The sequence below is a fragment of the Polyergus mexicanus genome, unplaced genomic scaffold, assembly GCF_030449975.1.
Source record: "Polyergus mexicanus isolate NDT 795.1 unplaced genomic scaffold, iyPolMexi1.0 SCAF_15, whole genome shotgun sequence".
Classification (NCBI taxonomy): domain Eukaryota; kingdom Metazoa; phylum Arthropoda; class Insecta; order Hymenoptera; family Formicidae; genus Polyergus; species Polyergus mexicanus.
Window position 1 is genome coordinate 4,058,672 of NW_027223335.1, and position 23,817 is coordinate 4,082,488.

The following is a 23,817-nucleotide window of genomic DNA, read 5'->3' on the forward strand; positions in this document are numbered from 1 at the left end:
AATTAAAATAAATATGAAAAATGGTAAAGTGTATCTTAAAAAACTGCACATCAAACTATGATATTGGTTTTAGAACGAATAGTACATCTAGTCACGTGATCGACGTAGTTAGATAAACAAGAACAGGTCTGAGAAGCGACAATTCTCGCAGTCCCAAATTTCTGGCCGCCAATCAGCAGAGCCGTGCGCGTTCCAGTATGGTATATATATATAGTATATAGTTCAGTGATCCTATCGAATGAAAAGTTGAAGTTTGTTGGTAGATATGACATACAAAAATTGTAAAATATTATTTACGTAAATACGTTTCTATATATTTTTTGAATATGGCGTTAATTTTAAGTGTTTGTGCTCAAAAAAGACTTTTCATTGAGAATTTCAGTAATTTTAGACGCGCTCTAATCGATATCATGTACAATAACGGTTGCACCGTTGAGGTTAGCAATTATAGATATTTAAATATAAATATTTATTATTTATAATCTTCAATTATAAATTTTGAATATGTATATATATTTAAATTATAAATTTTTAAATATACGTATTTAATTGCTTTATAATTAATAAATATTTCTAAAATTTTTTATTGGATTTTTTATGAGAATGAACTACTACAATAGAAACTTACTACAATAGAAACGGTTTAAATTAATCTAAATTTATAATTTTATAGAAGTTTTCTACGACGTATAATGTCAAGTATTTTTCAACAAAGAATTATCAGGAAACTTCTACTAAAAAAACTGAAATTTATTATGGGATTTTAACAAGACAAATTAGAGCTCTCAAATTTTTTTCTCTATTGACATCCACTGGTGGTTTATTGGCTCAGCCATTTCTTTATTCAAAAGCCATTGAAAGTGGTAATACAGGAGCGGTTTTAGGAATATTTGCATTTATTGGATTTTTGACTGTAACTACTCCTTTATTAATTCATATAGTAACAAGAAAATATGTAACGTACTTGTATTACGATGCAAAAGAAGATAAATATATTGCAAACACTTATAGTCTATTTGTTCAAACAAAAGAGGTATTTATAAATTATATATGAGATAATCCTCCTCCTCCCCCCTCCCCCTCATAATATTGTTTGGGTAATAATATAAATTATGTTTCAGCTTGTATTTACGCCAGACGATGTAGTAGTACCAGATGTGACTGGCATGTTCACAAGTTGTATTATAAAAGGTATTCCTTTATTTTTAGAACAAAAGTTTTTCCATGATTCTACTCACTATATACGAATAATGGGATATGATAAGCCAGTAGATTTTAAATTAAGCAATAAGAACACTTTTGATCAGACCATTACAATGGACACTGAATATAAAGATCATATAAATAAAAAATAATTCTGACATCTGAACATACATTATTTATTCCTTAGATTTTTCCTTAAATATATATTATTTATTCTTTAGATTTTTTGCATGAAAAATTTATACGTAACTAAATATTCTATTACAACCTGTTAATTAAAAAATATTTACATTGCAATGTTATACCAAAATTATATACTGAAAAATACAGAGAATATCAGAATAGTTATAATGCAAGACATTTTCAACTTTATCAGTGTCAGAAACAAACTAAATCAGAGAAATGATTATTTGTAATTTTATTTTCAACGTAACTATGTTAAATATTTGTATGTGTGATATAGTGATATATTCTAGATTTTAACTGCTAAATTATGCCAATGTATTAGTATATAGGTAGAAATAAGAAAAAAATTTAAAAAAAAGACCGAGCTCATTAATGGATGATATATATTAATTCTTATTCCGCGTCTCTTATATAAATTTGTTATTCTGATATTTCCCGCTTGTTAATGTCTAGTAGTATACGATCTAATCTTGGAAGCTAAAGAATTGATATCTGCTGCAACTTATTCATTTCGAGAATAATGTTTCTGCACTGTTACATTATTTTGTTATAACTTTAATATAAAACATTATTTTGTTATAACTTTAATATAAAGCATTATTTTGTTATAACTTGAATATAAAGCTTGTATGAATATATATAACATTGTTTTCTTAAATAAAATTAAAAAGTGACTCTTTTTATATACAATAAAAGTATTCATATATAATATATCGATTGTATAGATGTTCAATCTGAGAATTAAAGTATGTACATACAACTATCAACATATAGGGCATGTTCCGATATTCACTGCCAGTACTGAAAATCTATAGTTTATGTCACATATACTAGAGATTTTCAATACCGGCAATGAACATCGGAACACGGCCATAGTCATACAGTATATACAATAGCGCAACTCCCCCGATTTTGTTTTTTATGGAAAAAAAAAAATTATTCAAAAATGTTAAATGTATTATAAAGACAGTATCAAGAAAAAATATATATATATATAAAGTTATAATTACAAATATAATTATATTAAATATCTGTAATCGCTTCGTAATTGCTTTGTATCAGAAACTCTGATAAATTGCGATGCGCGATCGTACAATAAATAACATATAATGTCATCTATTCCGCCAAATAAGATAGGCAGTGCGAGAGAGAACGAAAGACTAAGTGAAAGAGACCAACTTACTTATTTCGCGCATGCGCACTCCGTTTTGACCAACACTAACGTCAAAGGTGCCGAGACGCCGAGAGGGAGTTGCGCTACTGTATATTATATATACTGTGATATAGTATTGGACGGAGCATGCGGCAAGATTTCTTTATTTTTTCGTATTGAGCGATCTAGAAAGAGAGAAGTAGATGTGTGGGCACGGATCTCTCATTCTATTCTCGTTTCATTGGTTGAATTTTGTCTAAGGGGAAGGGGAACAGTACTGTATTCTTATATAAGAATATCCTTAACCCAACCTTATTGCTACTTATAAGTGTGTAAACATGTATGTGAACATAACATATAAAAATGATATTATTATATACGTTACAAATAATTAGTAATATAATTTCTGCCTGTTTATTATCCAAACCAAATGGGTTAGACAAAGATGTATAAAATTTTGAGATGCTTCATGGTCGTATAGTTTTATGAGCTGCTACTACCCCCCCCCCCCTACACACACACACACACACACACACACATCGTCTCGTCTCCTTCTACGTCTGTCAACACGGTTTCGGTTCCATGCTCCGTCCAGTATTATATGACTACGTTCCGTTTCATGCATGATGTGCATCATTCATTACTTATCCTTGTTTAATATTCGATGAACAACAAGAATAAGTAATGCATCATGCGCATCATGCATGAAACGGAACACAGCCCGATGTGTACTTGACATATCATGCAAGTAGCCATGTTGCTTTTCACGATTTGGGACAAATCTCTAATTGGTCAAAAGTACATCATGCCCCGCGCTAGTAGGATTTTCGAACGTACCCAATACTATTAACCCGGTGCAAGGTGCAAGTTCAATAGCGAAAAGAAGAATATATAAAAAGACTTTAAAGCTCATTTTGACACTCGCACACACGAGTCTTATCGAAACGAGAGTGTAAATGCAATACTCTTGATAATCGGGAAGGTCTAGCCGACCAAAGGTGGGTCGCTTGCGACACGATCCCTGTTCCACGAATTGTCGCCAACTGTAATTGTTGCGACGCGATCGTTATATATTTATACTGTATTGTGGCATTGTTTATCAAAATCGCGTTCAGCGAAGAAAAAAAAGAAGCTTCCGAGAGATTGCTTTCTGGTTCGCAAAGACGTAAATGGTGGGCAAATCATGCACAAATCCACAAAAGCTTTTCCCTTATAAGCGAAATGCCAGAGATACATCCAAGGCAAAACGCGTTGTCTATATATTCAATAGTTTTTCTTATAAATATTACAATGTAATATCGTCATACATTACCATATGAATAATTACTCCCGTATAATTTTTTTTCATAGCATTATCGAATCGTTCCTTATGATTTTTTGATAAATTTTTACAATAGTATCAGTTCATTAAAGTTATGCTAAAAGATGTCCCTGCCAATATCTAATACTTATCTTTATATAATTATTTAAAGTATTAGCATAGCGATAGCTTAATATTCAATTATGTGAAAAAAATGTACAAGTTTCACAATGGACTAATGTGCATAATATTTTTCATACAGATGTCAAGCGAAAATGACAGTGAAATGGATTGTTCGGACTCCGATTGTGGTGATCCGGGCTACGAAGATTATTATAATATACAGCCATGGGGTGGGGAAGTGGATAATGATGTGGATCCTGAACAAAATAGAAGAGATCCAGAGTACGCAGTGTACGACTGTTTGCGAGTTGAAGAGGTAGAGCGACTCTTGAATGAGAGTGTAGAAGTGTTAAGTAATAGCCTTCACATAACGCCATCGCTAGCCAAAGTATTGTTACATGCACACAATTGGGCATTACAAGATATTGTCACTAAGTACCGCAGCAATGCTTCCAGTTTATTGATTAATTCAAAAATTAAACCTACCCCGGAACAAATGCCAGGATCAAAAAGTCAGAAAGGCGGTGTGTGTTCAGTTTGTGTTATGATTTCTCCTGCAGATAGGTTTTCTACACTTACATGTGGACATTCATTTTGCAAAGACTGTTGGTGTATGCATTTTGAAGTACAAATAACTCAAGGTATATCTACCAGTAAGTAATATTGCTTAATTGTTACTTACATTATGCTTGTAATTTTTGTCAAGGTTTATATTGATCTTTTTCTCTCATATAGGTATAAGTTGCATGGCACAAGATTGTGATGTTCTAGCTCCAGAAGACTTTGTTCTTTCTTTACTCGCTAAGCCTAACATGAGAGAAAGATATCAACAATTTGCCTTTTGCGATTATGTCAAGTCTCATCCACAACTGCGATTTTGTCCTGGTCCAAATTGCCAAATAGTTCTGCGTTCAAAGGAACAACGAGCAAAAAGAGTCATGTGTTCATCGTGCAAAACTATATTCTGGTAAATGTAGATATATTATATTAAGTAATTTATCACATATCAAGCAATAAAAACGTTATAATTTTAGCTTCCGATGTAGTATGGATTATCATGCACCTACCGATTGCGGTACGATTAGAAAATGGTTGACAAAATGTGCGGATGATTCCGAGACAGCTAATTACATTAGTGCTCATACCAAAGATGTGAGTATACGAACAAATGGTTTAAAATGTCATAGAAAATACTAAATTGTAAAATTATTTTCCAGTGTCCAAAATGTCATATCTGTATAGAGAAAAATGGTGGCTGTAATCACATGCAATGTTACAACTGTAAACATGATTTCTGCTGGATGTGCCTTGGAGATTGGAAAGCACATGGTAGCGAGTATTATGAGTGTTCACGATACAAAGAAAACCCAAACATCGCACATGAAAGCGTTCACGCACAAGCGAGAGAAGCTCTCAAGAAATATCTTCACTATTATGAGCGAGTAAGTTTGACATAATAACGAACTTTTTATTTAATCTTATACTTTTTTTTTTTTTTAAGTATATTATGGTATATGCTATATTGTGTGTATGTGTATGTGTGTTTGGTCAGTGGGAGAATCATAGTAAATCGTTGAAATTGGAAGAACAAACATTAGAGGGCATCAAGATGAGGATCAATAATAAGGTGATGAATGCAAGTGGCACATGGATAGACTGGCAACATCTGTTCGAGGCGGCATCACTCTTGGCGCGTTGCCGTTACACCTTACAATATACATATCCATACGCTTATTACATGGAACCCAGTCCGCGGAAAGAATTGGTAAGATTTCACAATAATGTTAAATAAAGCGTGTGTGATAAAAACTGAGTACTGAATTATCCTACTAATAGTTCGAGTATCAACAAGCTCAATTAGAAGCAGAAATAGAGAACCTCTCGTGGAAAATTGAACGAGCGGAAACAACGGATCGGGGAGATCTAGAGAATCAGATGGATATTGCGGAAAAGCGTCGTGTTACTTTACTGAAGGATTTCCTCGAGGTATAATTATCTAAATGCTCCAATTCTATTTTGTCTCAATCTATAGATTCTAACAAAATTGGATCACAATGGTGATCTTTTCTACTCTTCAAGTACTATCTATTTATCTATCATGTAATTGTAAGGTGCAAAACATACGCGCGCGCCTACATATATGCACACTTTATATTACAGACCCTATATTACAGCCTATATATGCACAGTGCCACAAAATTTGAGAAAGAATTTGTGTAAAATATAAAAAATATTTAATATAAAAATATTTCTATAATATAAAGAAAAATTTTATTACATCATACATAAATAAAGAATGTTCATAATTATCATAGTTATGGAAACGGGAATATTTTTGTTTTATAGTAAGATAATGTGAGATGTATACTATAACTATAAAGATGTGGTTTTTTTTTTCCTAGATTATCGATACAGGAAATAATATCACGTGCTCTACATCATAATTTAAATAGGAGAATCATGAAAATATAAGAATTATAAAAAATAACAGTATACAGATTAGCATTGATTTGTTATGTCCAAAAAATTTTTTCAGGTTTCGTCAAAATAATCGTTCGTAATTACAGTTACACGGCAACACACATTATATCTACTTAAATTCTAATAATGTTACTTTTCTCACATAGATAAAATCAATGGAAAAAATATTAATTATGTCGATTGATTTATCGATATTTTGATGTTAAAGTGTATATCTCTTTCTTACAATTAGTCCAAAAGTTTTTTCATAAGTGCACTACAAAAAATGGCTTTTCTGAAATGTTCTTTTTCTCTTTTTTCATTTTATATTCAGCGAAATACATTTAATGTTAATCTTGCACTTTGATAAAGGGCATTGTATAGGAAGTATGAGAAGTATCGATCAATCAGAAAATCGTATGTCTTCATTGATGTTTGCCTTTTTCCAAATCTTATTCGAAGTATTGTTAATGTTTAAGATATGTTCATGTGCCCAATGATTAAAAAAGAAACGCCTAATTTAAGTACTCCGGTGCCAAGAAATAATGGTACCAACTTGCTGTGTACATACTAAAAAAAAAAGTAAATATGTACGTGAAGAGAAGTAAAGAAAGATGCGACATGTTTTTTATTAAATTAGATTTTAAGGAATACATGTGCAACGATCAAAGATATCTGTGACACATCTAGCCGTAATTAAACTTACATTTTTTAAGCTATTTAAAAAAAGAAAAAAGGATTTACTATACTATTATAACCTTTACCCCGCTATAAATGCAAAGAAATAGGTGGTTATTCAAAAGTTGGAATCTTAAAATTCTGCGAAATACTATAAAATAACTATAATGTTTGTCACAATAAGAGAAATAAAAATTGTTTATGGAATTACATGCAACTAAGAAAGTTGTTGCATAAAGTAGAATAAATGTGATGGTGAGACAATTTTCGGGAATCAGAAGAGACAGTTGAATGAGAAAGCAGTTTCTTTCAAATATATATATATATATATATATATATGTATCTCTCTCCTTACTTATGTATAACTTCTCAAATGTGCAATGGGAAGTAATCACTATTGTGTAAGAATATTTAAGTATTTGTAAATTAATATTAATAATAATAATAATTATATAAATCCAAACAAAATTTATTGAATTCATAATTTTATTAAATAAATTCATTGTTTATTAAAGCCTCTGGTTCCTTATTGACATCGAATATTGAATATTGAATTATGTCATAAGCGAAAAATCACTTAAGTTATTTTTACAAGATACATCCAAATAAATAAGTTTTTATTGCCATACACATTCGAGAATATAAATTAGTACAATACGTTGAAAGCTCTGTTTTTTTATCCTGCATTAATAAATGCTTGTCAGTATCTTATTATTTTCAACAAAATAGACCTTGTAATGATTTACAGCTCATTATCAATTTATGAATAAAAAAGAGAAGTTTCTATTTTACTAATTCATATTATCAAATACGTACGAGTGGTTTCATAAAAAAAAAAAAAAAAAAAAGACCTATCTTGCAAAAAACCTAGTGTAATTTTTTGCTTTTGACATGATTTAATATAGCTGCAGTGAGGAGCCTTAAAAACTCAAATTTAATTGTGTACTAAATTATTTGGCTGTATGTACATTTATGTTTGTGTATGTGAATCCTAACAATGTCATTGAAATGTTCTGTATTGTATAGCAATAAAGTTAGAAAGCTGTTCGCGAAACATAGAAACTGCAATGGACGATTACAGAAAAAAAGGTGATGTGTGCACAGGATATCCTATAAGTAGTGATACAATCGTAAAGGAGATGATACTACATAAAAAAATTAATTTTAAATGGTTTATTACTAAAATGAATTAAAAATTTATATTCTAGTTCAAAAAACACTTTTTGTACTTAGAAAATGTTTTATTACATGATCAAGCAATATCATTGTTAAAATTATTATCTTTACTTTCAATATCAGTATTACTGTCGAAGTTATCATCTTCCACTTCTATAATAGCTAATGATTTCAGTTTTGTTAATAAATCTTCTCTTCCTTTGGAATCTGTTTTATCCTCACTGTTGTCTTTGCCATCATCTCCTTTTATATCTGTATCTAATCCGGACATGTTGTTTATTATTATTTTTTGTATTTTTTGTTAAAAATAAAGCGGGTTAAAGATTACTATTATCTGTGCACACATATAATAGTAATTTTTAACCAGCTTTATTTTTAGCAAAAAATACAATACACACACATATATATATATATACTTTATTTATGCATAAAAATAAAATTTAAAAAAAAATTTGTATTGTGGATACAAAATACATACACAATTGTTGATTCATGTAACGTAAAAACGTCCTTCGTTTTCTTTCCGACAACGTTTTTAAAATTGTTTTAAATTCTTCATCCAATTTAATTAATTCTTCCCTATTAGGCTTTACTTCTACAATTTTTTTCTTCTTTCCACATTTTGGGCAAATTTCATTCTGCTTGGCACAAGGAAAGCAGATATTATGATAAGAATGTTTCACAGTCTTTTGTTCACACTTTACACATTTCACTGGAGCTTTAAGTGCTTTGTATTTCCTGTACTTGATCTTCCATTCTATTATCTTTTTGCAGCGTTCACAAACATTCACGACTTCAATACTATTAATAAACTTTATTTTCTTAGAATTATCATACAAATTATTTTTGAAAGCTGTATGATTCTGGTATTTCTGAGGTCTTGATCGACTAGTATTTCCCTTTTGACAACTCATGTTTCATTTATTATAATATTTTTTGCAGATTTAATACAATGTGTGAAATTCTTTTTTAAATTATCAATAACACAAATTTTATTATCTGTAAATATAAAAGAATATTGATAACGTTGAATCCAGCATATTCAGAATTATGCTCTTACCAGCATTTTAACACAATAACAAAAATTTCATATTATAATATTAAACATAGTTGTATTTATAATTCATGACAAAATTGAAGGCAGAATTTTACTCGTAATTTTATGTCGTGTAATGAGGAAAAATATTTAAAGAAATAACACGTATACATACACATATATAAAATGCACATTAGGATAACAAATATACTGAAATATGCAGAATATAAAATTTTAAACAATTTTGTTTGGGATATTTTTATTACAAAGTGTTTAAAGATGCTGAAAATAATATTAATAATCCAAAATGTGCTTTTGATGATTCATAATCGCTCGCGATAGCTTTTGTTTTTTTTAAACACATTTTAGATGTATATCCAATAGCGAAACAAATTTTTTAAACATTTTTTTTTCAAGATTTAGATATTAATATGTATTTAAGTATATATGCACTTCAAAAAAAGATTGACAATATCAAAAAGCTTAAATATGTAATTATAAATATCATAAAGATCAGTAATACGAAATAATCGAATCAATATTTTAATCTTTGTTTTCTATTTTAGCATCCAAATCATATTTAAGATTTTTATACAAAATAAATGTACAGTAAAAAAACAATTATATAATCATAAAAAATGTTTGATTATTTACCATATAGTTAAATAAGTTATAAAAAATACAATTTTTAATATGTTTAATATATAATGAGGTTAAGAATCTTTTTCTTTGTAGGATTAAAAATCAACAGAAATATCTTCTTCTTATCTGTGTGGCTGATTAGACTTCCCAGTCGAATTGTCGAATATGCCTATATGCCAGTTGGTATTCAACAGAAATAAATAGGCAAATGACAAATTTTTATATAATAGTCTAGTATGTGTACGTACATACCAGACAAAACTGTTAATATATAGCTACTGCTTCTTTTTCTACGGTTTTATCGGCACCGGTTATACAATTCTGTAGGATCCCGTCTAAAGCCCGTATCAGACTACGCATTGAAAATTGAGATTGAAGATTGAAGATTCAAATTTGATCAGAATAAAGCGGGGAGCCCACACTTTTGCATAAGCGCATAATCATAAGCATAAGGAATTTGATTAGTCAATTTCCTTATGCATAAGGTAATGAATCAATCAATTTCCTTATGCTTATAATTATGCGCTTATGCAAAAGTGTGTGCTCTCCGTTTAAAGAAATTTTAGTCCTTTTTGTTCTGATTAGTCAAATTCAAATCTTTAATTTTCAATGCATAATCTGATACGGGCTTAATGGCCCTCGCACACTAGACGCGATGAGCGATGAGCAATGGCGATATCCAATGAGACCTCTGGTTTTCCGAAAAAATAAAAGCTCTCATTGGATATCGCTCATCGCGTCCAATATGCGAAGGCAATTACTGCCATTGAAAGCTTGTGGGTATCGATCATGTAACTTTTCCCCTAGGGCGGAAAAGTGAAAAATTTTGCCTTGATTTCAATGCTAATGGGCGTTTTTCAGCAAGGTGACACAGATGACACAGATGACACAGTGTACTACACACATAGCCATAGTATATGTATTGTCTTTATTTAAGGAGTGGGGGTAAAGATGCGTGTAGAAAAGGACATACTCTGTTTCGTGCTCCTTGTGTTCTCTCTCGCTCGCACGTAGCATAGGTACTCTTTACAGCAGCATTTTATATACAACAATCTATTTTAACAAATGCATAGATCTAGCACTATTTTTTAATCTTTTTGAAAGGGTAATTTTTTTAACGATTATCTCATAAACAATATCATCGAAAAATATTACTCAATAAATAGCTAATTTTATTCTATAATATACATTTTTTTTATATAATGTTATGTTTTGTTGAAGAAACAAAATTTTAGAAGATGTGTATGTGTGTGATATTCATTATAATTTTATATATAAGAAATATAATCTTTTACACATAATATTGTATTTATAATATACTTTCAATCTTTACATATATTATTTCTCATTTTTAGTATAATGTTTTACCTATGCCGATATAGCGCATCTAAAACCTAAATTTCCAGCTGATGTATCGGGTGTATTTTGACTACGTGCGGCACATCTGTACCTGTGGCAATAACTTTTGTGACAAAGATAAGAGCCACCTTTTTTTACTTTATTGTTACCACTAGATGGACCAAACTGAAAATAAGAATAAAAACTATTATAATACAAGACATGTATGATATATATATATATATATACATACTTTATTAAAATAAATTTAATATAAATCCTTATATATACTGTATCATTCATAAATATTTTTATTATATTATATTATTTACAGGATTTGTTTGTTGATCGCTCGAATGCCTCGTTATCCACCAATCAGCTGTCCACTCCCAAACATTTCCAACAATATTATGTAAACCATATTTGTTTTGTGAAAACATTGTAACCGGCGATGTGCCTTTGAATCCATCTTCTTCAGTGTTTTCTATAGGAAAATTTCCCTGCCAAATATTGGCTCTAGTAGATGATAATAAGATATAAATTCTCATTATGAAATATTACAATAAAAAATGTATATATGCAATGACATGTACAAATTATATTTGTATAAAAATAGAAACTTTATATAAAAATTTAATTTACTTATGCTGATTCTTTGGCATCAATTTATTTCCCCAAGGATATAATCTATCTGAAAGTCCACCACGGCATGCGACTTCCCATTCTGCTTCAGTTGGTAATCTCTTTCTTAACCAATTACAATAAGCAACAGCGTCATGCCAGGAAACATGAACAACAGGATGATCCATTCTATCTAAGTAATTTCTAATTATAATCAAATTCATGAAAACATCTTTACGAATCCTATGAACAAAATATTCAAATTTTTCTCTTTTACACTTACAAGTGATATTTGAATCAGAGCCTTCCGGATGTTGCCATGAAGCTTGTTTCACGGGTGTCCACCAAGGAGCTTGTACAACTGTTTCATTGATTTTGTCCTTCACATTTTGCGTTAAAAGACCTTCAAAGACGAAGGAATCTCCAAAACTTTCCGCTTCCGTTATATATCCGGTAGTTCTTACAAAAGTTGCAAACTCTTCATTACTTACTTCAAATTTGTCTATATAAAAACTATCTAATATTACTTTACGTTTTGGACCTTCTCCATCTACTATAAAAACTGGATTATTCGTTCCTATGGAATACGTCCCAGCGTTTATCTTAAACATTTTCTTCACTTTCATATGAATTGCATCCAATTTAGAATTATCCACAATACAATATCCTGCTTGAGGATTGAAAATTGCTTGACGATTCAACTTGTTTCCGCATTGACAACTGCCGTTACTTTTTACAGCATTTATACACAAATAATAATATCCAATTATCATATGTATCTTGTAAAAATAATAAAAGAGTGTCATCTTTTTTGGAAAACGAGATTCTTACACTATTCTTATTCAATAGATTTCTTCTTTTTATGGATTCTCATGCGATTTTTCTTTTTTTATTTCTGTTCTTCTTTCTTCTCTTTTTATGGATTTCTCATTCGTTCATTAAGATATTAAGAAAAACACAGCAAAACGCAAGCAGTCTTCTTCTTTCTTGAATGGGTTCTGCCCTGAAGATCAATACGATCAGAATCTTACGTACAATTTGATCAGAAGTGACGTTAACTGAAAATACTTTTTTACACTGTTATGTTTACAAAGGCGTTAACAAATGTAAAAATCCTCTTAGAAAAGGTGAAAATTCAAAAATAAGATTCAAACCATAGATATATATATATCTAGACCGAGCGTTTGCCTTTATTTAAGGAGTGGGGGTAAAGATGCACGTAGAAAAGAACATACTCCGTTTTGTGCTCCTTGCATTCTTTCTCGCTCGCACAGAGTATAGCGCTCTCTTTCGTCATGCTACGTGCGAGCGAGAGAGAACACAAGGAGCACGAAACAGTGTATGTCCTTTCCTACGTGCACCTCGGCTCCCACTTCTCAACATTCGGTCTAGATATACTATGTCTATGGCCGGTATTCATAGTCAGTTCTTATATTTAAGACCGTCTTAAGCACAATCTTAAAATGTCCTAAACCAATCACAGAGGCGTATTAGCATCTTAAGACATTATTTAAAACGATCTTGAAATAAGAACTGACTATGGCTACGGTCGGGAAAACGTTACAAATGCTTTGAAGCGTTTGATTGACCAATCAGGACAAAAAGAGTAAATATTTTTTTATTCTCATTGGTTAATGCAATACTTCGAAACATCTCTAGCGTCTTCTCGACCGCAGCCTAAGAATATCGGCCTATGACCACGTTTACATGTTACCCCTAATCGGATTTAATAACATCCGTAGTTCTAAGACTTAAAGTTCTAAGGCCAATTACATTCATTCCATTCTTTAGAGAAATAGCTGTGATTGGCCAGTTTCACAACTAAGGATGTTATTAAACCCGATTAGGGTTTGATTTCGGGCACCCGAAAGGGTGCCGTATAACAGAGCTCATAGACATAGTAAGTATAGATTGCTTAAGCCCGTATCAGACTATGCATTGAAAATTGAAGATTGAAGATTAAAGATTGGAATTTGACTAATCAGAACAAAAGGAACTAAAGTTTCTTTATTCTGATTGGTCAAATTTCAATCTTGAATCTTCAATCTCAATCTTCGTAGTCAATGCGTAGTCTGATACGAGCATTATGGCCCTCGCACACTGGACGCGATGAGCGATGAGCTCTGGTTTTCCGAAAAAATAAAGCTCTCATTGGATATTGCCCATCGTTCATCGCTCATCGCATCTAGTTTGCGAGGGCCATAAGCCTATCTCTATCGCTATCGTTTTATCGAAAAAGCAGTGTTCTCATTGCATATCGCCTATCGCTATTGTTATCGCCTAGCATTGTACGATAAGCTCGTATCAGACTGCATTGAGATTGAAATTTGACCAATTAGGACAAAGAAATTCCGGCAGGAATTAAGGGCAAGAACTAATCATCATATTAAAGAATTTTACAACAGTTGCAAAGCTGCTTTTTCTGCTGAACGCAGCCAATATAGAGCGCAAAAGCTACATGCAGCAAATCACGTATATGCTATCCAACACGAAAAATTGCATCATGGGAAACGGACTTCAGATTTGAGTTGTTAAATTTTTTTTACAAGGGGGTGTAGGATTTACAATAAATCACGTATAAAACACGATGTTGAAGTAAATTAGTAAATAATAAGTTTATTTTTATTCGCAATAATGCGGTTAGAAGAATTCGTAAAAAACTGAACTTATTTCAAAATTCTTAACAAAACTAAATATATATATAAATTATAATGGAAATTATATTTATAATACTCTTATACATAAAATAAAAAGTCTACATTTATAATAATAAATAATATGTAATGTTTATAACAAATTATGACGAATTATTTGTATCAGATTGGAGCAGCTTAAGAAGATATATTAATTTTTAATTTTCAAGCATAGAGTGTTGCAATTTATTCGACTGCATATGTCTCGTCGAGACAATGTTGAATGGATAAAATATTATATAGGACATATGGGAAGGCAGATGTCGGCCCGAGAATGTGCAGGCGAACGTTGCATTCTTCTAACAAATATAACCATTTCAATTTGGCGCGCTTTTCTATCGTCATTTCCTATAATATAATGACAAAATTGTCCTTGTTATACCATATTTAGTGCAATTTTAAACCTAAGACGAATACAAAAGGTAAAATGTTTATTATAATTATATATATAGTCTTCGACTTATTTTACATGTGCTTCAATTTTAATTAGTTTTATTTCTATATACTATATTTTTAATTAATAAAAAAATTAAGAATTATCATATTTTATATGAATATAGCTGAAAACAATTGTTTTGTTAACATTAATTTAAGTTGATTACCTGAAATTCATCAATTGTGCATCCCATGACTCGCTCTGCGATATCACCAGTCAGACGGCATCCGATGAGATATCCAGTGTCGTCCTTTAAATTGATTTTTATATTAAATTTTACAATGTTTAATGGCGTCCGGATTCCGTTGCCTGATGGGCAATTCAAGTTCATACAAGGATCTTTCATATCCGGGACAAGCTTTTTACATAGAGCGCTAAAAATGCAAGTAAACGTGATAGTATTGTCGATTTTTTAATTATTGTTAAATTATGAATGCAATTTCAGAAAAGTACCATTTTACGGATAACACATCTTTAAGTGAACCATCCAAATTCATTTCAGTCACCGAAGCTTTTACAATTGTCGCGAATTGCAATCTCTCACCTTCCGTATTCGCTTTTTTCCGTAACTTCTCCGTGATTTGTTGTATTGTCATTACAGTCGTAATAGTGTTCGCTACAATATTAATAAAAAATTAATAATAATAATAAAATATGTTACATAAAAATTAATTGCGCTAAAATTCTATGTCTATAAATTAGAAAAGAAACGAACTCATTTTTTAGCATGCTTATACTTAGCAATTCACTTTTTTTACATGTGATTTAAAATATTTATTATATTACTATACATATATATATATATCGCTTCTACGAAGCGGATGATTTTTAAAATAGATGCTAGTAGCGAACATGTTAAGATTTAAATGATATATATTAGTGTTGTTTATATGAATACGTTATAAAGTTATATTTATATTAAACTCGGTATAAATTATTTGCCGTTCTTACGATTTGGTATAGTGAATGAATCGCTGCATATGGAATCAGGATCATAATGCTGTATCGCACTTATAATGCTTGCGGCTTGAGGTACGTCCGGGGATTCCGTAATTAACGTTCTTCTTGCTATGTACAATAAAAACAATGTCGCAAGTATATAAAGTATAATAATTTATGAAAGTTTACAAAAATTTATATAGATTATTTTATTTTTGATATATGTTATAGAGAGTAGATTCCTAAGTGTGTAATACACGCTTTGAGTTTTGTGGCAATCTATTTTGATTCCTGAGATATACAATTTTGAAATATTGTAATTTTTGTATATATCAAAAAATATACAATATAATCCGTGTTGTGTAAGTTTTTGTAAACTTTTACCTATTTTTTTTCTATTTATATGATTATACAGTGATTCGCAAAAGTATTCGAATGATTTCGCTATATTTATAATGTATCATTTTCCAAATACGTTTACGAAGCACTGCAAATTATTGAATAATAACAGGGCGTGATTTCACAAAATCAGATTTTTAAGAAGATACAAAAAATTTGATTTATTCTCAAATAAAAAAACAATTTTTAATAAAAGAATTAAAATGCACCGATTAGAGTATAATGTGCATATTACTACGAATATTCATTTAAAATCATGTTAAACTTTACCTAAATATTTTCGAAGTCACGATTTTAATAAGTGATATATCTAATATATATATATATATATATATATATATATATATATATATATAATATAATTGTAAGCGACATCTAATGATATATATATATACTGTATATATATATATATATATATATATATTTTTTTTTTTTTAGAAGATTGTATAATATTACAGTAAAAAGACCAAAATGCTGGATTTTCAACATACAAATACTTAACGCCGTTTTCTTTTTATATTCATCGTATGCGATACGAACATCAACTAAGAACAATATTGTCCGTTTCGGTTCCCAAAAGGCGGATCTCTCCACCCAATCCTTGTCCCATAATATCAATGATACCGTATTATCCGTCGATCCATCTGCGACCTCGAAACTGCGACATGTTAAAGCTAGTCCATTCCGAGTCATTATATTACGCGTATCGCCGATCTACAATATATTTAATCAGATATAATTTATTAATATTTACATGAGTATGAAAATAATAGTTTTATTGAAAGAACACAACTTTGATACCAATATAATTGATTGAAAAATATTTGGATTTTTAATATTTTATAATATATATGTGTATATATATATATAGTATACATATACATATATATATATATTTATTTATTTATTAATAATTGTAACTAAATAAATTATTTTTTATTATTTTAAGAAATATAGTGATATATTGAAGATTTGACATATTATTTATTTATACAGCTTACAAATGTGACAACAACGAGAAGGTCAACTGAGCGATCACATAAAGCCTCGATGTTATCCAAAATGTCTTTCAAGCTTTTTGTGGAGTTCACGCTTTTAACAGGTCGCATTAGCAAATTTTTGTATTGTTCACGAGTAGGCGCATCGTGATTATGTATGAGAGCTGCACCCTCATTCACAATTAGAGTGAAAGGACTAGAAGTCGATGGTACAAATTGCTCATTTTTATCATTAGGCTGGCGTTTCATAATTTTCGCGCTTATCACTTCCACTGTAAAGCAAATATTTTTATTAAGATTTGTCTTCATTTTTTAAAGAATACATATTTATCACAGTTTTATTTATTCTATTTTATTTGTAAAAACCGTAATCACATTAAAATAGTTTATATTTTCATAATAATGAGTACAATTTATATTAAATAAATTTTCGATAATATACATAATATTATTTCTACACTCTCTCGGGACAAAAAGTCTATATATAATTATATATAAATATATTCCTAACAACACACATTAAAAGACATCCAAAGCACATTTAGAGAATATTTTACATTCTTCGGATGTCCTCTGGATGTCTTTTGTGTGTTGTTAAGAATATATAACTGTATATAAAATATGTCCATATACAATATATATGTTTTCTTTCTCTTGTACATACAATACGACTTTGTCTGTATGTAGTAGTATTGCACAGGAAAAATAATTGAAAAATAAATAAAAAAATGGCATTTTCAAAGAAAAAGTAAAGTTTACAAAAATATATATATGTATATATGTATGTATGTATGTATATGTGTGTGTGTGTGTGTGCGCGCGCGCGCGCGTATATATATATATATATATATATATATATTTACGTACCTACAGATCCGATATTAAATGCGGACGATACTTGTTTTACAAATTCCATACTTCCCCATACTGTAACATTAATAAAGTCTTCTTCAGTATCTCGTAAAGTGAATGTCCACACGCTACGTTCACCTCTATTAACTGCAATAATCGATTAAATAAAAAATCAAGTTTATATATATAATTAAATATAAATATATATATATATATATATATATATATATATATATATAAAATTACATATTACATATATTTAATATATAATATATATATGCATATATACATAATTACATATATATTAAATATGTGTTTTCTTTCTTCTGTATAAATCATGTCAGGCGTATATATAGAAAAAAATAAGGCAAATATTGAAAATTAATTAGAAAAATAACTTATATCGTTTTTTTTAAAGAGAAATTTGAAGAAATAAGGAAAAAAATTTATATATGCAATGGTTAAAGATATATACAATATGAGCATTCTTTTCTCACGTTTTTTTCAAACTTTATTTAAAAAAAACAATGCAAAAGATGTTTTTCTAATTATTGTTTAATTATTCTTTATATATATATATATATATATATATATATATATATATATATATATATATATATAAAATACATAATGTGTGTGTGTGTGTGTGTGTGTGTGTGTGTGTGTGTGTGTGTGTGTGTGTGTGTGTGTGTGTGTGTGTGTGTGTGTGTGTGTGTGTGTGTGTGTGTGTGTGTGTGTGTGTGTGTGTGTGTGTGTGTGTGTGTGTGTGTGTGTGTGTGTGTGTGTGTGTGTGTGTGTGTGTGTGTGTGTGTGTGTGTGTGTGTGTGTGTGTGTGTGTGTGTGTGTGTGTGTGTGTGTGTGTGTGTGTGTGTGTGTGTGTGTGTGTGTGTGTGTGTGTGTGTGTGTGTGTGTGTGTGTGTGTGTGTGTGTGTGTGTGTGTGTGTGTGTGTGTGTGTGTGTGTGTGTGTGTGTGTGTGTGTAGGTGAGTGGATGGTTGGGTGGATGTTGGGTGGATGAGCGTTTTTGGGTGTGCACGCGCGTATGTGGAAGTACATATTTTATATATAATTATATTTAATTATACATAGACTTTTGTTTTTGGAACAAAACCTTATCTTTTATTTTTTGTTTTGTATGTATATATAAAATATAGTAAGAGAGAGAATAATCTCCTTTATTTAAAAAGAATAAAAATATATTAAATTATCACATATATTAAAGAGATTTCATGTAATTCCGTTTCTAAATATTTTTCAAAATATTTATTATATCGATTATCGATTATTCTAAATAAATTATAGAAAAAAAACTATATATATCGATACATACATTTTGTTTGAGTGGCGGTAAACGTTTTTACATTTGTATTATTTATAATTATGCCGATTACAAACGTATTTGGCATTCCTTCCTGTAGTGATTTAATTTCTTGCCTATATAGAAAAGACATGTCTTCATCAGCTATCAGCAGCGTTATCAGCTTAAAGTAAAGTAAAAAAAATTTGGATAATACACTCTCGCGTGCGCGAACTCAAATTACGAGTTAAATCGCTCCCAATGCTACCAATTGCTGAGATTTAGGCCGGTATTCATAGTCCGTTCTTATATTTAAGATCATCTCAAGTATGGTCTTAAGATACTATGAAAAGAGATGCTAGCAAATTAGGTCTCCCATATAGGTTGCGTTTCGAAAATCTATTCTACAATAAGTCGTATAATCGTAAGCAAATTGACCAATCACAGTCGAATGTTCTCGGAATAATCGACTGTGATTGGTCAATTTGCTTGCGACTAACGACATACAAGCCGAAAGCAGTGAAAGCACGCTTACGCGCTGAAAGCATTGTTCTATCCTTGTTATTTTGGAAAGTTAAACAAGGACAAATCCAGCTATATATCTATGATTGTTTGACACAGGCGAAATGTTTTCGCTGGCAGATTGGCGACCCTGATGATGATAATGCTCGATGCTCGATGCTCGATGCATTGACGATTCGTTGTACTTTCCGTTTTAGCGACGTCTCACGATAAAAAGAGAAATTTAGAATTGAAATTTATCAAGTGCGATTGATAAACTTGAGGGACTCCTGAAAAAAATTCATTCGGCGATATCGTCATGGCCGATAGTGAGCAGAAGGCATTGCAACTGGTAGCAGAGGCCGAGAGAAAGCTATCGTCGTCGAAGAGCTTCTTTGGCGCACTGTTCGGGTAAGCTGATCGATTTGTTACTCAAACTCACTCCATTGGAAGCATATAAATATGGATTTTACATTATTCGGGCGATTACCTTATCGCAAATTGCGGGAAATTTTTTATTTCGACGAACAATCATTTATATATATATTTAAATGTCGATCATTTCGTACCATGATTTCTATAGATGTATGTATTGTATATATGTATATGTGTCAGTATGTATCAACATGAATATGTATAAACGATAATATTTTTTTTCTGCACACAAAACAAGAATTATTTGTGTCTTGAAAGAATTTTGGCGGATCAGTCTAATTTTTGCAGAAGCTCATCAAAAATTGAAGAGGCAGTAGAATGTTATCAACGAGCAGCAAATCTGTTCAAGATGGCAAAAAAATGGAATTCGGCGGGAAAGGCATTTTACGATGCGGCAGATTTACATGCAAAAGCGGGCGGTCGTCATGACGCAGCCAATAATTATGTAGATGCTGCCAATTGCTTCAAAAAATCTGATACAAATGGTATTACGTTAAATATTACAGGGATATATCTAATATTTCTAAAATAAATGTATAAGATAATTAACTTATACACCCACACGTTTCCGTCTTTCCAGAGGCAATCAGCTGTTTGTTAAAAGCCATTGAGATTTATACTGACATGGGCCGTTTCACAATGGCAGCAAAGCATCATCAAAGTATAGCTGAGATCTACGAAAGCGACGCAGTCGATTTGGAGCGTGCGGTACATCATTATGAGCAAGCTGCAGATTATTTCCGTGGTGAAGAAAGTAACTCCTCGGCAAATAAGTGTCTTCTTAAAGTTGCACAATATGCTGCTCAACTTGAAAATTATGATAAAGCCATTCAGATCTATGAGCAGGTAAAAGAGATATTTATAGTAGTAAAAAGTTATACTAAAAATATCCTAATTGTAAATTTTACATAAATTTGATTTAATATAAACTTAATTTTAATTTAAATGTTTGAAGCTTATTTATTTTACAGGTTGCTTCTGCATCATTAGAAAGTTCTTTACTTAAATACAGTGCTAAGGAATATTTCTTTCGTGCTGCATTGTGCCATTTGTGTGTTGACTCATTAAATGCTCAACATGCAATTGAGCGTTATCAAGAACAGTACCCAGCTTTTCAAGATTCTAGAGAATATAAATTAATAAAGGTATGTTTCTGTGTCAACTTAATTATCAATTAATATTTTACATACACGCACACACACACACACACACAAATATATATATATATTTCTTTATATTTATATTTTATTTGATAATTTGTGCCTATTGTATATCTGCAGACTCTGATAGAACATTTGGAAGATCAAAACCTTGAAGGTTATACAGAAGCTGTTAAGGAATATGATTCGATTTCAAGATTGGATCAATGGTATACGACAGTATTATTACGTATCAAAAAGCAAATTCATGATAACCCGGATCTACGCTGATCAGTTGTTTCTTATCTATGTTACTTTCTGCCAACAATATTATTTCAGCTCTATATAGATTTGTTTTTGAGTCGCGTCCTGCTTTCAATAGAAACTATATAGTATTTCATATATATAGTTTTTATATAATGGCTCAGACAATTATATCACCTTTTCATAGGCTATAATCGTTCTCGACAATTTTCATTATTTATGTAAACATTTTTTTAAATCTTTACATATCCACGAAATTGTGGAAGATTACAGTCTGCAAGAATATAAGAAATGATTTTTTTGAACATCTCAGTCTTTTTGTTTGTATGTGTGTGCGTGTATGTATTCTCTCTTTTTTTTCTTCTTTTTTTCTTAATATACAGGCTTATTCCGAGATATATTGACTATAATGTTACATCCAATGTTTTTGTCTTAAAATAATAATAACTAGGATCTTTATCTCATTTATTGCATATGTGTAGGTATGTGTATATATGTATGTATGTATGTATGTATGTATGATGTTTTTCATATGTATGATGTATGTATGGATACACACACACACACACATGCACACATAATGTGCGACCATTTATTATGATTTTCTCGAGAATGGTCGATAATAGAAAAAAATGTTAGGGAAAAAGTTGCATGGTGTAGCAATGACCATTTATTTTATTTTATTTTTTTCTTAAATACAATATATCAGAAAAATAATGTATTGCATTTTTTAAATGAAGCTATTTTGTTGAATTTGCATAAATTGATCTTTCTAAACCTAAACAATCTGTGTAAAAAATATAAGGGTAATAACATAACATTTTAACATGGTTATGAAAATCATAATAAAATGACGTAAAAAATGATTATTATATTATAGTGCAATATTTGAGAGCATCGCATTAAATAAAGGCTAAAAAACTTGAAATATCTTGCGAAACCTTCATTTTTCCAATACAATTTTTTCTTTATATTTTAATATCTAAATTGTTTAGAAAAATTAATTTGCACATATTTAATTGAGTGGTCTCAACAAAAAAAGGGGGGGGGGGTACAATTGCATTTTTATATGTAATATATATTATATTGCATTCAAAAAAAATATGTAATCAGAAAGATACATAGTTATTATTATGCCATTCAATTTTTTCCTCTATCGTTTGTTTCTATTGTCAACTGTTTTCGAGAAAATTACATGGACGAGTAGATGGTTGCTTTGAAAACTATCCTATATATATATACACATACATACACACTTTATTTTTCTTTAAAAATTGATACTCTTATCATTTTAACCACCATTATTATAGATTATTAACTTTTTAAATTTGAAATTACAGTGTGCAACTATAAATTTCTTATTTATTTTTCTCGTACTTTCGAATAATTTTGCAATGAAAAATTTCTCAAATTATACATATATATATATATATATATATATATATATATATATATATATTTTTTTTATTTAATAGCAAAGAGCAAGTATTGTATATGATATTTTGAATGTATATAATTATATTGATTGAAATAATTTTTTCGTGTTTCTTTATAAAAACTATTTTGCTTTTTCCTTACATTTTATATTAAAGGAATTACAATAAATATGATATCATTTGTCACTCTTGCACTGCCAAAGTATCGAAGCAACAAGTTCAATATACATCTAATTTATAAACTTTACGATTCTCGCCTTTTTTTATATTTGTTAATTTCTTTTCCTCTGATTTTTTCTATCTTGTATTTATTTTTATTTTGAAATATGGTTGCTGTTATCTAAATTCATACCTTGTACATAGTTTGAATTAGGGATATTATTAGCAGACATGTGATATATGTATATTCTTTCCCAATATGAAACTCTCGAAAAATGTGTATGATTTCCGCAATAATAGAGTGTTGTGTAATCTAATCTAATTGATATTTTATGCTTATGGAAATAAATATCC

At 30.0% G+C, this 23,817-nt stretch overlaps 6 protein-coding genes and 1 long non-coding RNA gene across 17 annotated transcripts; 4 read left to right on the plus strand and 3 right to left on the minus strand.

Annotated features, from left to right (window-relative positions):
* The first annotated feature begins 87 nt into the window (after positions 1-87).
* Positions 88-1,543, plus strand: LOC138939847 (transmembrane protein 70 homolog, mitochondrial). The gene is made up of 3 exons (XM_070308084.1): positions 88-437; positions 674-1,033; positions 1,122-1,543. The coding sequence occupies exons 1-3, from the start codon at positions 327-329 to the stop codon at positions 1,353-1,355; spliced, it is 705 nt and encodes a 234-aa protein (XP_070164185.1). The 5' UTR covers positions 88-326; the 3' UTR covers positions 1,356-1,543.
* Positions 1,544-3,138: 1,595 nt separating this feature from the next.
* Positions 3,139-7,422, plus strand: Ari-2 (E3 ubiquitin-protein ligase ari-2). 4 transcript variants are annotated; one of them, XM_070308261.1, is made up of 8 exons: positions 3,139-3,714; positions 4,105-4,618; positions 4,701-4,932; positions 5,000-5,117; positions 5,183-5,407; positions 5,518-5,730; positions 5,802-5,951; positions 6,126-6,359. In XM_070308261.1, the coding sequence occupies exons 1-8, from the start codon at positions 3,712-3,714 to the stop codon at positions 6,183-6,185; spliced, it is 1,515 nt and encodes a 504-aa protein (XP_070164362.1). In that variant the 5' UTR covers positions 3,139-3,711; the 3' UTR covers positions 6,186-6,359. The 4 variants fall into 4 exon arrangements, with proteins under 4 accessions (XP_070164362.1, XP_070164366.1, XP_070164365.1 ...); XM_070308265.1 differs by lacking the exon at positions 6,126-6,359 and adding an exon at positions 6,502-7,422 and having other exon boundaries at positions 3,140-3,714; XM_070308264.1 differs by lacking the exon at positions 6,126-6,359 and adding an exon at positions 6,368-6,485 and having other exon boundaries at positions 3,140-3,714.
* Positions 7,423-8,336: 914 nt separating this feature from the next.
* On the minus strand, positions 8,337-10,361 carry LOC138939803 (uncharacterized protein C9orf85 homolog). 4 transcript variants are annotated; one of them, XM_070307990.1, is made up of 4 exons: positions 10,210-10,357; positions 9,970-10,126; positions 8,758-9,278; positions 8,339-8,537 (listed from the first exon to the last, which is right to left on the minus strand). In XM_070307990.1, the coding sequence occupies exons 3-4, from the start codon at positions 9,191-9,193 to the stop codon at positions 8,356-8,358; spliced, it is 618 nt and encodes a 205-aa protein (XP_070164091.1). In that variant the 5' UTR covers positions 9,194-9,278; positions 9,970-10,126; positions 10,210-10,357; the 3' UTR covers positions 8,339-8,355. The 4 variants fall into 4 exon arrangements, with proteins under 4 accessions (XP_070164093.1, XP_070164091.1, XP_070164092.1 ...); XM_070307992.1 differs by having other exon boundaries at positions 8,337-8,531; positions 9,970-10,361; XM_070307991.1 differs by lacking the exon at positions 9,970-10,126.
* A 354-nt stretch (positions 10,362-10,715) lies between these two features.
* LOC138939720 (uncharacterized) lies at positions 10,716-11,899 on the plus strand. 2 transcript variants are annotated; one of them, XR_011447891.1, is made up of 4 exons: positions 10,790-10,822; positions 10,895-10,976; positions 11,313-11,519; positions 11,630-11,899. It is a non-coding gene; the product is annotated as an uncharacterized lncRNA (long non-coding RNA). The 2 variants fall into 2 exon arrangements; XR_011447890.1 differs by having other exon boundaries at positions 10,716-10,976; positions 11,630-11,896.
* LOC138939719 (formylglycine-generating enzyme) lies at positions 11,149-13,153 on the minus strand. Of its 2 annotated transcripts, none has more exons than XM_070307808.1 (5): positions 13,071-13,153; positions 12,200-12,919; positions 11,938-12,109; positions 11,628-11,811; positions 11,149-11,481 (listed from the first exon to the last, which is right to left on the minus strand). In XM_070307808.1, the coding sequence occupies exons 2-5, from the start codon at positions 12,720-12,722 to the stop codon at positions 11,326-11,328; spliced, it is 1,035 nt and encodes a 344-aa protein (XP_070163909.1). In that variant the 5' UTR covers positions 12,723-12,919; positions 13,071-13,153; the 3' UTR covers positions 11,149-11,325. The 2 variants fall into 2 exon arrangements, with proteins under 2 accessions (XP_070163909.1, XP_070163910.1); XM_070307809.1 differs by lacking the exon at positions 13,071-13,153 and having other exon boundaries at positions 11,151-11,481; positions 12,200-12,645; positions 12,748-13,056.
* A 1,579-nt stretch (positions 13,154-14,732) lies between these two features.
* Hdm (meiosis specific with OB domains hold'em) lies at positions 14,733-19,683 on the minus strand. Its single transcript, XM_070308282.1, has 8 exons — positions 19,563-19,683; positions 18,249-18,308; positions 17,385-17,653; positions 16,875-17,097; positions 15,997-16,113; positions 15,499-15,661; positions 15,212-15,419; positions 14,733-14,957 (listed from the first exon to the last, which is right to left on the minus strand). Exons 1-8 carry the CDS (start codon positions 19,681-19,683, stop codon positions 14,796-14,798), a joined length of 1,323 nt encoding a protein of 440 aa, XP_070164383.1. The 3' UTR covers positions 14,733-14,795.
* Positions 19,684-20,172: 489 nt separating this feature from the next.
* Positions 20,173-23,309, plus strand: Alphasnap (Alpha-soluble NSF attachment protein). Of its 3 annotated transcripts, none has more exons than XM_070308237.1 (5): positions 20,173-20,441; positions 20,757-20,950; positions 21,046-21,311; positions 21,437-21,610; positions 21,746-23,309. In XM_070308237.1, exons 1-5 carry the CDS (start codon positions 20,350-20,352, stop codon positions 21,893-21,895), a joined length of 876 nt encoding a protein of 291 aa, XP_070164338.1. In that variant the 5' UTR covers positions 20,173-20,349; the 3' UTR covers positions 21,896-23,309. The 3 variants fall into 3 exon arrangements, with proteins under 3 accessions (XP_070164338.1, XP_070164337.1, XP_070164339.1); XM_070308236.1 differs by having other exon boundaries at positions 20,175-20,441; positions 20,754-20,950; XM_070308238.1 differs by having other exon boundaries at positions 20,353-20,441; positions 20,740-20,950.
* The last annotated feature ends 508 nt before the right edge of the window (positions 23,310-23,817 follow it).

Coding starts and splice junctions, on each gene's coding strand:
- Alphasnap (XM_070308236.1), top strand. CDS start 20,350: ATGGCCGATAGTGAGCAGAAGGCATTGCAACTGGTAGCAGAGGCCGAG. Junction 20,951..21,045: donor CAAAAAATCTGATACAAATG/GTATTACGTTAA, acceptor CCGTCTTTCCAG/AGGCAATCAGCTGTTTGTTA. Junction 21,611..21,745: donor GAGAATATAAATTAATAAAG/GTATGTTTCTGT, acceptor GTATATCTGCAG/ACTCTGATAGAACATTTGGA.
- Hdm (XM_070308282.1), bottom strand. CDS start 19,683: ATGTCTTTTCTATATAGGCAAGAAATTAAATCACTACAGGAAGGAATG. Junction 17,098..17,384: donor TTCTCGTTGTTGTCACATTT/GTAAGCTGTATA, acceptor AATATATTGTAG/ATCGGCGATACGCGTAATAT. Junction 15,420..15,498: donor GATGTGTTATCCGTAAAATG/GTACTTTTCTGA, acceptor TTGCATTTTTAG/CGCTCTATGTAAAAAGCTTG.
- Ari-2 (XM_070308261.1), top strand. Junction 4,933..4,999: donor TCGTGCAAAACTATATTCTG/GTAAATGTAGAT, acceptor TTATAATTTTAG/CTTCCGATGTAGTATGGATT. Junction 5,731..5,801: donor CCAGTCCGCGGAAAGAATTG/GTAAGATTTCAC, acceptor TCCTACTAATAG/TTCGAGTATCAACAAGCTCA.
- LOC138939803 (XM_070307991.1), bottom strand. CDS start 9,193: ATGAGTTGTCAAAAGGGAAATACTAGTCGATCAAGACCTCAGAAATAC. Junction 8,538..8,757: donor TTACATGAATCAACAATTGT/GTATGTATTTTG, acceptor TGTCCGGATTAG/ATACAGATATAAAAGGAGAT.
- LOC138939847 (XM_070308084.1), top strand. CDS start 327: ATGGCGTTAATTTTAAGTGTTTGTGCTCAAAAAAGACTTTTCATTGAG. Junction 438..673: donor ATAACGGTTGCACCGTTGAG/GTTAGCAATTAT, acceptor ATAATTTTATAG/AAGTTTTCTACGACGTATAA. Junction 1,034..1,121: donor TATTTGTTCAAACAAAAGAG/GTATTTATAAAT, acceptor ATTATGTTTCAG/CTTGTATTTACGCCAGACGA.
- LOC138939719 (XM_070307808.1), bottom strand. CDS start 12,722: ATGACACTCTTTTATTATTTTTACAAGATACATATGATAATTGGATAT. Junction 12,110..12,199: donor CTCTGATTCAAATATCACTT/GTAAGTGTAAAA, acceptor GAAATTACTTAG/ATAGAATGGATCATCCTGTT. Junction 11,482..11,627: donor GCGATCAACAAACAAATCCT/GTAAATAATATA, acceptor TCTTATTTTCAG/TTTGGTCCATCTAGTGGTAA.